This window comes from Watersipora subatra, chromosome 1, assembly GCF_963576615.1.
Source record: "Watersipora subatra chromosome 1, tzWatSuba1.1, whole genome shotgun sequence".
NCBI lineage: Eukaryota > Metazoa > Bryozoa > Gymnolaemata > Cheilostomatida > Watersiporidae > Watersipora > Watersipora subatra.
This window is the reverse complement of record NC_088708.1, coordinates 15,048,669-15,061,177: the sequence shown is the minus strand read 5'-3', so window position 1 is coordinate 15,061,177 and position 12,509 is coordinate 15,048,669. Positions and strand designations below refer to the sequence as shown.

At 34.0% G+C, this 12,509-nt stretch overlaps 1 protein-coding gene across 2 annotated transcripts; it reads left to right on the top strand.

Moving 5' to 3' along the window:
- Positions 1–155: 155 nt before the first annotated feature.
- Positions 156–12,190, top strand: LOC137404757 (ATP synthase mitochondrial F1 complex assembly factor 2-like). 2 transcript variants are annotated; one of them, XM_068090990.1, is made up of 8 exons: positions 156–245; positions 1,745–1,841; positions 6,029–6,129; positions 6,490–6,689; positions 6,821–6,918; positions 7,079–7,159; positions 8,035–8,147; positions 11,793–12,190. In XM_068090990.1, exons 2-8 carry the CDS (start codon positions 1,834–1,836, stop codon positions 12,053–12,055), a joined length of 864 nt encoding a protein of 287 aa, XP_067947091.1. In that variant the 5' UTR covers positions 156–245; positions 1,745–1,833; the 3' UTR covers positions 12,056–12,190. The 2 variants fall into 2 exon arrangements, with proteins under 2 accessions (XP_067947091.1, XP_067947095.1); XM_068090994.1 differs by lacking the exon at positions 1,745–1,841 and having other exon boundaries at positions 189–245.
- The last annotated feature ends 319 nt before the right edge of the window (positions 12,191–12,509 follow it).

Here is a 12,509-nt window from a genome sequence, read left to right as displayed (position 1 = left end):
ATACATGACTTGGTTATGATGCGTCATCAAATAGACATCGGTAAGTGCGTATAGATTTCATGTTATTTAGACAAATATTGATCACATGTATATGAAAAAGTTGACGCTGCGTAGAAACGTTTCCTGCAGGTTGACAACAATAAGTTAATGAAGTAGGTAGATGTTCTTTATTGTGCGTCTTCATCAGACTGCGATCGGGAGACTTGATTCTTGCTGCGAAAGCGTGTTAGATCTAGAGCTAACGGGTAATAATTAATTTATTGACGCCAAGACACCGGGAAACGATTGTTTATAAATAACCCAAAACGTTTCAAAATACTTAGATTCATAATCATCGTTTTGCTTATATTTCAGTACATCATATCTGCCAGCATGAGAGCTACTAATTATGCTTGTAGACCACTTGCTAGAGCTCGTTTCTTTGTAGTGTAGACTATTTGCTAGTACTATTTTCTTGCACATAATCAGAATAAAACATACCTAGGCAAACGCACTCAAAAATCTTAGGATAACGATCTTAGTCAAGCTGACTTGCTAACCCAAAAAGAAATCTCTTAATGATGGCATAATGAAACCACAATCTCAGTGAGCAGTAATGAAGTCAAGTTTATGATACTGCACCGAGACCCGATTACCATTTTCTAAATTATAATATGCATTAATATAAATTATAATATGCATGATAACAATAACTAAAGTTTTCAAATAAACGCAAGTAGATTGCAGACCTGGGCTAACATATGTGAACCGTAGGACATAGGCCTATGAGTAGTACAGTACACACATGCTCAACATCAAATAAATTAATCAAGGCAGCTTATGAAGTGCTCAATGTTATTATTCTGATACATCATTTTTACGCATTTACTGTTTAAAAATGTTATTCATAAAACATATATAATAAGCCTATATATATGACAGATAAGTTAGTATAATTATGTAAATCACACTACATTGGGCTAGTACAGCCTGAGGAATACAAGCACATGAAACTGACAGTAACTGGAAACAGATAGGTAAACATTTAGACTCTATTATGCTTTATATATATATATATATATATATATATATATACATATATATATATATATATATATATACATATATATATATATATGTATATATATATATATATATATATACACGAGAAGATAAACTATAAAAAGTATAAAACATGAAAAGTCAAATAAATATAAAGGCTGTCCCTTGATTCATTACAAGAATGTTATCGAACTGACGTAATCTTATAGTTTTTTATTGCGACCCATCACAACTATTTTACATAGCAGTTAACTAGTATTTCGCTTAATTTTTAATGTATACCTTAAAAGCGTACAACCTTGTAGCGACCAGCTTTGCAGTTTACTTACGGTAATATTGTAGAGCATTCATAAATTAATAATACAGTAGACGCTCCTATAACGTATACCTCCTATAACGTAAATTCCAGTTAAAGTAAAGAATTTGTGTGAAGCTTTTGGTTCGTGTTATGTAAAAGTTTCCATATAGTGTAAGGTTTCAAGTTGGGCGAGTTTTCAAATTCAATTTAAATGTTAATCTATCTCATCGCATTTATGAGAGAAACAACGATGTGCGCATAGCATTATATCTATGATATACACAACTTCTATGACATTCTAGCTCGTTGTGATAGATCGTCAGGTGTTTCGACAAAACAGAGAATAGGTGGCTGCGTAATTGTTCTTACATATCTAATGGCAATCGATTGATGCAGTTGTTACAGGCTCAGTCCACTGATCTGAATATCACGAGTTGGAGTATCATCGAAAGTTCTCTTTTATTCTAATCTTGACTCCTGAGTACAAACAGACTATGAACAGGTAGTACCGGTTTTTTATAGTAAAAATATTTTGTTTCATTGTGTACTTATAAAATATTTGTTATTAGTTTTACTTTGCAGAATAGACTTGGCCGTTTAGAAAAAAAGCAAATAGTTGCAAATAAACATCGAAAGTGTGCTCCCCATCAATTTATTGTAAAATTATCACAATCATGGTCTATAAAATCAGTGGGATTGATCAGAAAAAGAAGAAAAGTTGTCGATGCAAACCACTAATACTGCAGTTATGGTACCGCCCATAAATTAAAAAAGTCAAGTTTTTCCTTTTTGCATGGCCAAAGAGGTGAGTTTGGAAAGAGCTTGAAACAGATTAGGCAGTTTACATGTATTTTACAGTTCTTATAACGTAAAATCTCTCTATGTGTTCCTGGAACGTATTATTTACGTTGTAGGAGTGTCTACTGCATATCATTAAAAATGTCTGTATTATTAGTTTATTTTGTATTCACACCATACATACTTAGCTTAATTGCGGTGCTAGTATTTAAGGGTTAATTTGTGTTTGGTATATGTATAAATATAACCTTATGAATCAGAGGTGATAAAAAGCTGTGGTTATGAAGAACAGAACAAATTTCTTTGTTACATGTCCAAGTATGTTTAATGGGTTTCACTCAAAATAAAAAACACAACTTCTGGTAATCAATAGTAATGGCAAACAACTAACAGAAATTCGTAGCAGCAAATATATAAAACATTAATTACAGAACATCGTAAATCAGAAATAAGTTTTTTTCAAATCTAGCTTATATTTAGTGGAAAAAATTCTTGGATGTTGCCTTTTTTCGGCATCGATTAAAAATGTGGTAGAATTTGTAATGACCTACATATACTCTTGACAAAATATCATCGTATATGTCCGATGAGTTTTATCGAGATACTCATCTGTGAGGCAAGGGTAATCTACAAACAGGTCATTAGTTGAAAATTGTGGTGTATAAATAAACAAGTTGGCAAGTTTCCAACTTCTGAACAGGCAACATACGATTGGCCGCAAGAAAAGTTAAAGACTCCAACTTAATATCAGCTGCTTTCACAGATTGACTGTGTGCCTTATTGATGGCAATGACAAAGCAAGCCTTAACTGAAAACTTGATTAGCTTAAGTTCAAAAGGCGAGCCAGTGTGGTATCTTGGGGACAAATACGGAATCTACCTTTATCAGGCATTCATATGATGGTGGCTTCCAAGATACAACAAAAAAAAGTTTCATAATGATCTTGGGGTCATTGCACAGTGAGCAAGGCTGCACAGCTGTGTGTGCGTGCGTGTGTGATTTATTTCATCAAATATATAGTAGATACAATTGCATACATATGAACAAGAAAACAAAGAAAAGTTTCAAACAATGGTATATCAAGAATCAAACAAAAACAGAGATGATGGGGCCAGTGTGAAATAGCCGAGCTAACCGGTCGCAGGCCCAGCTGTATGATGTGGGTTCCAATGTTCAGCTGTAAATTGTAAGAATACATCACTGGTGTTCCTCTCGAATTCAGTATACTCAGATACTCAGATATTCCACAACATTGCTTTTGCTTGGTAACAACAACTAAAGCCTTCACCTAAAGGCTAGTAGTTTTTGTGCCAGTTTCCAAGCATTTTTCCCTCGTTGTTTGGAAGTCTATACTGCAAGGATTAAACAGACAGACTCACAGAGTTACTCGCTTGTGTATCAGAACAAGAAATGGTTTAGGGATGGTCTCTTAATCATCGGTAGCAATCACGTGAAGGCATGGATTTATGTTCTACTTTTGAAACAATATTTTGCAGAAGAAGCGCGTTTGACATTTTTGAAACATTTGAGTATCCTTTCACAGAAATTATAAAGGCTAATGTAGACTGCTTTGTATATACGCACTGTATACTAGATGAGTGCCTGTCATTGTCCAAGTAATAAAAAAATCTGCACAAAAAATTTTTTTGTTTAATATATAATAATAGTTACCATTCTAACTTTCTAACGTAATATCTATTTCTAATAGTAATATCTATTTGTAATAGTATTTCTAACGTAAGTAATGAAAACACTGTTTTGTGTATTTCAAATAAATTTAGCAAAAAAATAAAACGACTAAAACTTTTCAAACAACTAACTTTTAAATTTTTCATCGTGAAAGAAATGTTTTGTTAAAATATATTAGGAAAAAAATAAAACAGTAAAGGTGTTTAAATATATATATGTGAAATAATTAGCAAGTGGTGGCTAAATAAAGTCTGTTTTGCTACATTTACATTGAAAAATTATTTGGTGTAATTTATTCATGCAGTACGTACCGTATATGATTTGAATTTGTTTCAGGAAGGTGAAAATATCGTATAGAGTGGTATAGGAACTATCGTAATTATCTAATGCAAACCCCACCTAATAAAAATCATCAAAATTTTGTATACGTGCTGTACTATACATATAAAAATTGGTAACAAAACATTATGTTAACCTTAGTAACCATAGTTACCGACAGTAGCTTTAGTGTATTTAGTGGTTATGATTTGCAAGAAAATGCAACGTTACAATGTACTACATGCGGTGTGTACCGTGGGGAACTCTTACATTCAAGACAGATGAATGTAAAAGTTCCCCACATTCATATAAGTTGGATTCAACATTCATGTTATACATCATTACATCAATGTAATGATGTATAACACGAATTTTGAATCTAACTTATATGATATTTGTGTACTAAACACATACTTGAAGGAAGTTTTAGTATGTATTATACTAAACTTCAACTTTCCAACTATAATTTTATCACATCTGTTTTTGAATTCATTTTTAACGAATAGCGAGCAACATAGATCTTTTTCAGGCGTTTTTGGAGGGATTTCGGCTAATAGCATATCGACATTTTTGTTATTTCATCTTAATCAATACACCAACTGCCAAATTTTAATTTCGAGTGAAACTTCTGTTGATACCGTATGGTAGAAAACAACTTCGCCTTAATATGGCGAGGAGGTAAAAGAGAATTGTGTTTCATAGAGTAAGGCGAAAAATAATCTTATAACAGGGCCACTGTATTAAGATTACACTGTATTAAGATTTAAGAATTGAGTTAATATGCATGTGCAATCGCAAAAAAGGTATACAGTATAATTATGGTAAGAGCATTGAATTGGTAAGACTGATGTAGCCTTGTGGTTAGGGGCTTGTTTATACACTTGTGGTTGCAATCTTCGTACTTTCAAATTTAGTAAAAGCGCAATTTTCATTACTAAATTTTTATTGCTCTAGTTAGAAAGACGATTGACAAATATTGAGATTTATATATATAGATGTGGATGTCACAATAAAAAAAGGCCAAACTCACTTCACATTCATATGATGCATGACTATTAATGTAACTTATAGTTATTTAAGATGGTTTGTCATTGTCTTTAACTACCATATATAATACCCTACTAATAAGGATACATAGACACAAAAATAACCTGTTGTATAATTATGTGTAGAACAGTAAAGCAGATGATTGAACAGATGTAAAATACCTAGCTTAAAGCAAGAATAGCAGCAATCAATGCAGATCCATTTAGTTGAATTAAGTTTATGCCTACATTCTCTGTTCTCTGGTTACAACTCCACACGCTTATGAGTAGTGGCCTGCTTTCATTCGATGGAGCAGTCAGTGAATGTGAATTGGTCACTGGAGCAGCAATAGCTCAATTGCAGACTGATCTTAGAACATTAAGGAATTGATGTGACAAACCACTCGTATAAACTTATATTTTGTTGTACTGTAAGTTTTATGTCTAATGAGAAACATCTCAATAGGTGTTATATTTTAAAAGTACACATGTGTCTATTACTCAAACGGAGCAACTTACAGAGCAATATTTTTCTTCTGCATTACTATTAACTGTGGCCATAGTACCCTTTTCGATATATGTCTATGATACTGCTTTTTGGCTATCATAAACTACAATTGTTATGACAATTTTGTCTACTAATAGTGTATTTTTTACAAGTATTTTACCGTTTCTATTTTACATTTGTAACGCCTTCTGTAATTGTTACACTTGCAGTAGTTGTGGCTATCATAACTGCGATAGACACAAGCTATACTCTTGTTTTAGCTTGTTGCACGCATTCGGTAGAGGACAGGTAAAGGTCAGGTCATGATTCCAAACTGAATTTTTGCTCACTTAACGAATTTCTACTTAACAGATCAACTGAAATGATGTCATTTGTATCCGGTGGACTTATGAAAGTAGCCAACAATCTGAGGCAGCTAGTTCCTGTTAGATATTCAAGTTTCATTGGAAAAGGTATTTGTTATTATACATTGTATGTTGGACCTGCGCTATATGCACTTGACTGCCATAGAAATACACTCTAGCTCAAACTATTTAAAGTTATTTAAAACAATATATAAATATTTATGGATGTAGAATGATTCTTAACATACCTACGGTACATATGATGGATAGATGTTTCGTACATGGCTATCTCATGGCTGGTTAAGCATTCTCAGTGGCCAAGATCGTCTCACGGTAGGAACTTTGATTAGTGTTTGACTTTATGAGTTCGACCTACAGCCTAAAAAAACAGCTTCTTTTAAATAGTTGAAGGATGCAAGACTAAACCGATTACAGTTGATGCAAACGAATTACAATTATATTTTACAGATCTGACCAAATTTTACAAAACAGCTCATATAACGCAGGTGGTGGGTCAACCGGGCTACTATGAGATCAACCTTGACACAAAGAAGCTAAAAACTCCAGTTGGCAATGTCTTTCAAGTACCTGGGGAATCTCTAGCGCTTGCGGTTGCTGCAGAGTGGAATACGCAAGAGGAAAAAATAAAAAGGCATACAATGCACATTGTAAGCTTGGCTCTGTTTGTTTCATGGTATATTTTATGACAGCAACCAGTTTCCTAGATTTAAAATTTACACTAGCTCTCTACTCAAATAGTGATGACAATATACGTAGTTTGTTATTTTTTTTATTGCAGACATCGCTGTGTAACACTGCCATAGATAATCCGACACACCGAACTAGATCGCAAGTTGTGCGTGCAATCTGTCACTACCTCGGTTCTGATACTCTCTGGTATGTGATCTTTCTGGTGTCTCCGTGTCATCTGCATTGTTTATGTGAATCAAATTATCTAGTATTCTGAGGCCAAAACAGACTGTCTTCATTCTATTAATAGAACTTTTTCCTTACCAAGTATTCAAAAGGCTACTGATTAGTATGACTATTATTATAGCTACAGAATGGCAGAACCTGAGAAGTTGTTAGCATTTCAAAAAGCTAACTGGGATCCAGTATTGTTGTGGTTCAAGACTCGGTATGTTGAAATACTTGTGAGTCATTCCCTGCGCTAACTGAGCACTTGCCCTAATTTGTTTTGTGCTACTGAGCAACAACTTCATAATTCAGGAATTATGATGTCGTGTCAATTAAGAAAGACAACTACTAACTTCATGTTTTTATGGAGCATGTTTGGTATGTTTGCATCAGATCTGCAATTATTTATTGGCAATGTACTAGTTTTTCATCAAAAACTATCATTATTGCATCAAATGTAATAGTTAGTTATAGTCACATCTTGTTCTCAGATATATTTTATGTTCAGCCATATATACAAGAATTTAATTTAATCTGAAATCTGCTTCGTAAGTTAAAACTACCATATAATGTATTCAATATTCTTGTAAGAATACACCATAGTTCGTTGAATTAATTTTTCATCCATGCAACTTGTGATAACTCAATACATACTGCAGTTAATACACAGCAATAAACCAAATGTGTTGCAGTTGTATAAAATATGTAGGAAAATAAATTATTAAAAAGTAATGAATATAAAGAAATTTTTATTGTTACTTTAAACGTTAGTGGAATGTAAGCTTGGAGATGAATGAAGACGATGATGCAGAAGTAGAGCTAGTGGTAGAAATACGGAGTCTAGTAACTTGCTCTGATCAAGTTTAAACTAATAGAGCTTTTTCATTATGTTATGCTTGTTTCATTTTTTTTAATTCGCACTTTTTTTAATTTTCGAAGTGCGATGCTTCGAGAGACCAAATGTCGTATGATGAAAGTTACTGCCGGTGTAGAGTCAAATAATGGCTTTACTTCTACATCGAATGTAGAAAAAGGAATGTTTTGTCCATCGTAAGTAAATAATGGACTGCGCGTGTATACGCTAATCATTTTTAGATATGGCATTGAATTGGAACCGACAGAAGGAATTGTCTCCCCTGAGATTTCTGAGGCGACCTATCTGGCTCTTGAAAAGCAACTAACATCCTACACTGACTGGACACTTGTGGGTAAGCCTTCATCAGGTGGTCTCTTGATGTTTCCATGTCACCGGTCCGAGACTTAACTGTCACGATCCGAAACTTAAATGCAGCTATATTTAATAACTACCGGTAGTTGAATGCCCGGTGGTGCCTGGTAATAAAAGAGTCTTTGGACAGAAAATTTGTTTTTATTTAACATACCGTACTTTTCGGACTATAAACCGCACCCCTATATAAGCCGCATCTGCTTTTCCAAAAAACGGCAATAAAACAATGCATAGGCCGCACCTTTGTATAAGCCGCAGCACTTAGGATGGTGCTTTTTAACACGGCCATAACTTTCCTGTTTAAAACGGAACAGTGCCTAACGGCACTGTTCCGTAGGCACTTTTAACCTATTGCCTAACGGAATAATTCCGTTAGGCATTGTTTCGTATTTTCTTTCACCTCTAGAGGCGAACTAACCGGAGATTCTGGTTAATGCGCCCTAGTGGTAAAAAAAGCCACAGATTAGTCGCACCCTTATATAAGTCGCATGGCTCAAATCATCAGAAAAAAGTAGCGGCTAATAGTCCGAAAGGTACGGTATACAACATTTACCATTCTAACTTTTGAACTTCTATCATAGGAAAAGTGTTTTTTGTGCCGCTCAAATGAATTAAGAGAAAAAATAAAACAATTGTTTAGGTTTTCAAACTTTTTCAAACAACTGTAACTTTTAAATTTCAGATCATGAAAGAAGTGTTTTGTGGAAGTAAATTAGGAGGAAAAATAAAACTGTAAATGTGTTTAAATGTAAATGTGAAATAATTAGCGAGTAATGGCTAAATATTCAGTGTACTCTCAAGGTACGATGTTGATCCGTCCAGGGTTGGCATTGTATAGTGTGAAAATTTTGTATATAGGGGTATAGAGATCATTGTAATTATACAATGCAAACATGCCCTGGTAAAAATCGTCAAAATTTTATAAAACTGTGTCCATATTGAAAATTAGTAACGAAATAGTATGTTAACTTTAGTAATTATAGTTACCTACTGTAACTGTATTGCATTTAGTGTATTTTAATGGTTATGAAAATTAACTTCACTATAACATTTAGCGTGTCTGGTTAAAACCTTTTGTTAACCTAATTGAAAGCGGCCTCTCACACACTTCATCATTTAATGGCTATCGAAAAGAAAAATGAAATTTTATTTACTATACAGAACGTACATACCTTTGGAGTAACGTGACTGGAGCTGGTACATGTAGCGAGTAGAGCAGAGAGGAGGCAAACACGTATCAATGCTAATTATGTTACTGTATACTTGAAAATAAATTTAATACGTAATGAAATGGAATTTTTTTATCAGGCTAAATGAAGTTGTCTCATCATGTCCAATTTTGTACTGGTTTTAAAAGAAAAAGTTTACTACTTTTGGGTTCTGAAAAGCAGAAATGGCCAGGAAGAGACAGCTTTCCTGCTGGTGCATGGAGTGCTCCAAGAAAGCAAACTAACTTGGTGCAATGTAGAACATAGCCTACTTCATCACTTATTGAAGATGATGCTTGCTGGTGCACTATAAATGCTGGTGCAATGCAGAAAATTGTTAGCTAGCTAATGCTGTTAAAAGGATCCAGAGAAGGTTGTACAGTAGTTTGTCTTGTATGAAATGTGCACAAGAATCAATGTAACCATGCATACAGAAGTTTGTACGTATTTATACCCTAGAGGACAGGGCTTTAGCAAGTTCTAGAAAGTAATGTGGATGCGTCAACTGTTTTGAGTAGCTAGTTATATATGAGGCACATACATACGATGATTTGTATTTACGTAGTATAAAACAGGCCCGCCTGCAAAGACATGGTTAAACAAGAAAATAAACATAAAATCCAAATGAAATGAATAAAACATAAAATGAAATGAATAAAACATGCCACACAAAGATGAATAATGATATACATTATAGGCTACATACATTGTACAGTATTGTTTTTATGTACCAGTCCATATTAGTAAATTAAACACTTTTGAAATCTTTCTGCCTTTTCTACTTCCTTGTCACCACTAAATGGTTGTTCCTCTTGAAGCTGATCCCATGCATGGCCTCTAACTCCTTCAAGTCGTCAGTCGTAAGCTCTTCCTTGTGCTTGCTTTAATGGAGTTCTTGTTTTTGATAATAATAGCAATTGTTGATTGGTTGCGACCATATTCTTTGGCAATATTAACAAAACAGGCACCTTTTTCCTATTTAATTATGACCTCCAGTTTTGTTGAATAGAAAATCATTTTTCCTTCGTCTTGTAACGTTTGTATCGGTCTCAGATTTCATAGCTAACGAATTAAATATAGATACTTGTAGTTATATACGTATGCTGAATAAAAGTTTATAGTAAATATGAGTGTAACGCTAAAATGAATATTTGCTTTTGATTATGTACTTTTCACAAAATTTCCCATGTAGACTGCTGACCTGAGAGAAGTCGGTCATCGTGTCTTTTCTAAATGCTGTGAAAATGTTTTTGGCGAACCGCATTTTGGCGTCTTTGTTATTTCGATATATGTAATAAGCTCACCTACTGCCAAATTTGAACTCGGGAGAAAATTTTCTTGAATTCGTCTGGTGAAATAAAAGTCCTATGATGAGGTGAAAATCTCATCATGTTCAACTTCGTAAGGTGAAAAAATCGTTTATCACGTTAATTGTATCCTGAGGGTCCACTGTAGTCTGTTTTGCTATCATTATGGTGAAAAATTATTTGGTATACAATTATATGATTTTAGTTTGTGTTAGTGTTGGCATCATAAGGCGAAAATATTGTATAGTGGTATAGAAACCCATAGTAATTATCTAATGCAATCACTGCCTTCACTGCCTTGTAAAAATCATCAAAATCATCATCATTAAAAAATAGCAACAAAACAATGTGTTAACCTTAGTAACAATAGTTTCCTAAAGTAACTTTAGTGCATTTTGTGGTTATGATCTGCAAGATAATATAACAATACAATGTACTGCGTGCAGAGCTCTAACCTTCAAGACAGCCATGTAACATAAACGCTGAATCTAACTTACGTGAATTTATTTGACTAAAGACATACTTGAAAGGAAGTTTTAGTATGCATTTTAGTAAATGCAACCAAAATTTTACCACTTATCTGTTTGCGAACCTGTTTTTACCATAACGGATGACGCTGAACTGAGATACAATCGCCAAATTTCAATTTCAAGAGAAATGTTCATTAATATCGTTAGGCAGAAAAAAATTAGCCCTAATATGATGAGGACGCAAAAGCATCGTTTTTCTTATAGTTCATAGAGTTTTAATTAATACGTCATTTAGCGTGTGAAATCGAGAAAAGGTTGTATACAGTATATAGTAAGAGCCATGAATCGTAAAAGCCTTTATAGACTCATGGTTAGATGATTGGATTACCAACCTGCGGTTGCGATTTTCGCAAGTTCAACTCCAGCAGAATGTGAGCTTTTGATTCCAAGATTTTAATTGCCATAGCTATACATACCGAAGGACAAACAGACAGACACTCAAACTTTGAGATTTATATATATATAGATATTAGTAAGTAGTATAGAAGATAAATTTAATGTTTCTAAGTAAATTGTTTACATTTGAAGGTTGACATGGAGGTAAAGTGATTCTAGCATAGCCATTTCTCCTCTTTCACAGGTCTGCAGCAGCTGGTGGAGTGTCTAAAATCTTTATCCTTAGCCTTGGCTCTCTGCGAGAGTGAGATAGAAGTACAGAGGGCGGTATACCTTTCCAGACTTGAATCAGCTTTTCAAACTGAACAGTGGGGTTCTGTAGAATGGTATCATGATATAGAAATGCAGGAGACACAGGCCAGAGTGGCCGCTGCTACGTTGTTTATACATTTCTGTCATGACTTCTCTTCTATGCAGACAAAACATAAGCACACCTTACTAAGTTGATATGTCTTATTCCTTGTTTCTAGGTTCATCTTTCTGTTGAACCCGCCTCTATATATCTCGCTTTATGATATTTTTGAAATATTTTTATCTCGTTTTTTCTGTACATATTGTTATGAATAAATTATTAATTGTTAATTGAAGGCATCTATAAAATCTGCAAGCTATCATTTTTGTTGATATATGCACACTGTCTTTGTTGTTGGAAGTATTTCTCAACAATGGGGAATTGTATGGCGTAGTGAGCACACTGGTTGGTTGCAAGCGTGTAACATGGTGGTACGATCTCACTTGGCGCAGAGGCTCACTATAGATATCCTTTCTCCTCAGGTTAGTAGTGCTTGTTATCAATGTGTTCCTTTACCAACCTTATCATTTGAAATGATTTGTACGAAATTGCCCACTGCTGATAAATTCCGCGCACTACCGGTTCAACGATTCGGTGTTGCCTGGAGTA

Excerpts from the sequence above, each read along its gene's own strand:
- LOC137404757 (XM_068090990.1), top strand. Across the intron at positions 6,130-6,489 it reads TTCAAGTTTCATTGGAAAAG|ATCTGACCAAATTTTACAAA; the intron begins GTATTTGTTATT and ends TATATTTTACAG. Across the intron at positions 7,160-8,034 it reads TTGTTGTGGTTCAAGACTCG|ATATGGCATTGAATTGGAAC; the intron begins GTATGTTGAAAT and ends AATCATTTTTAG.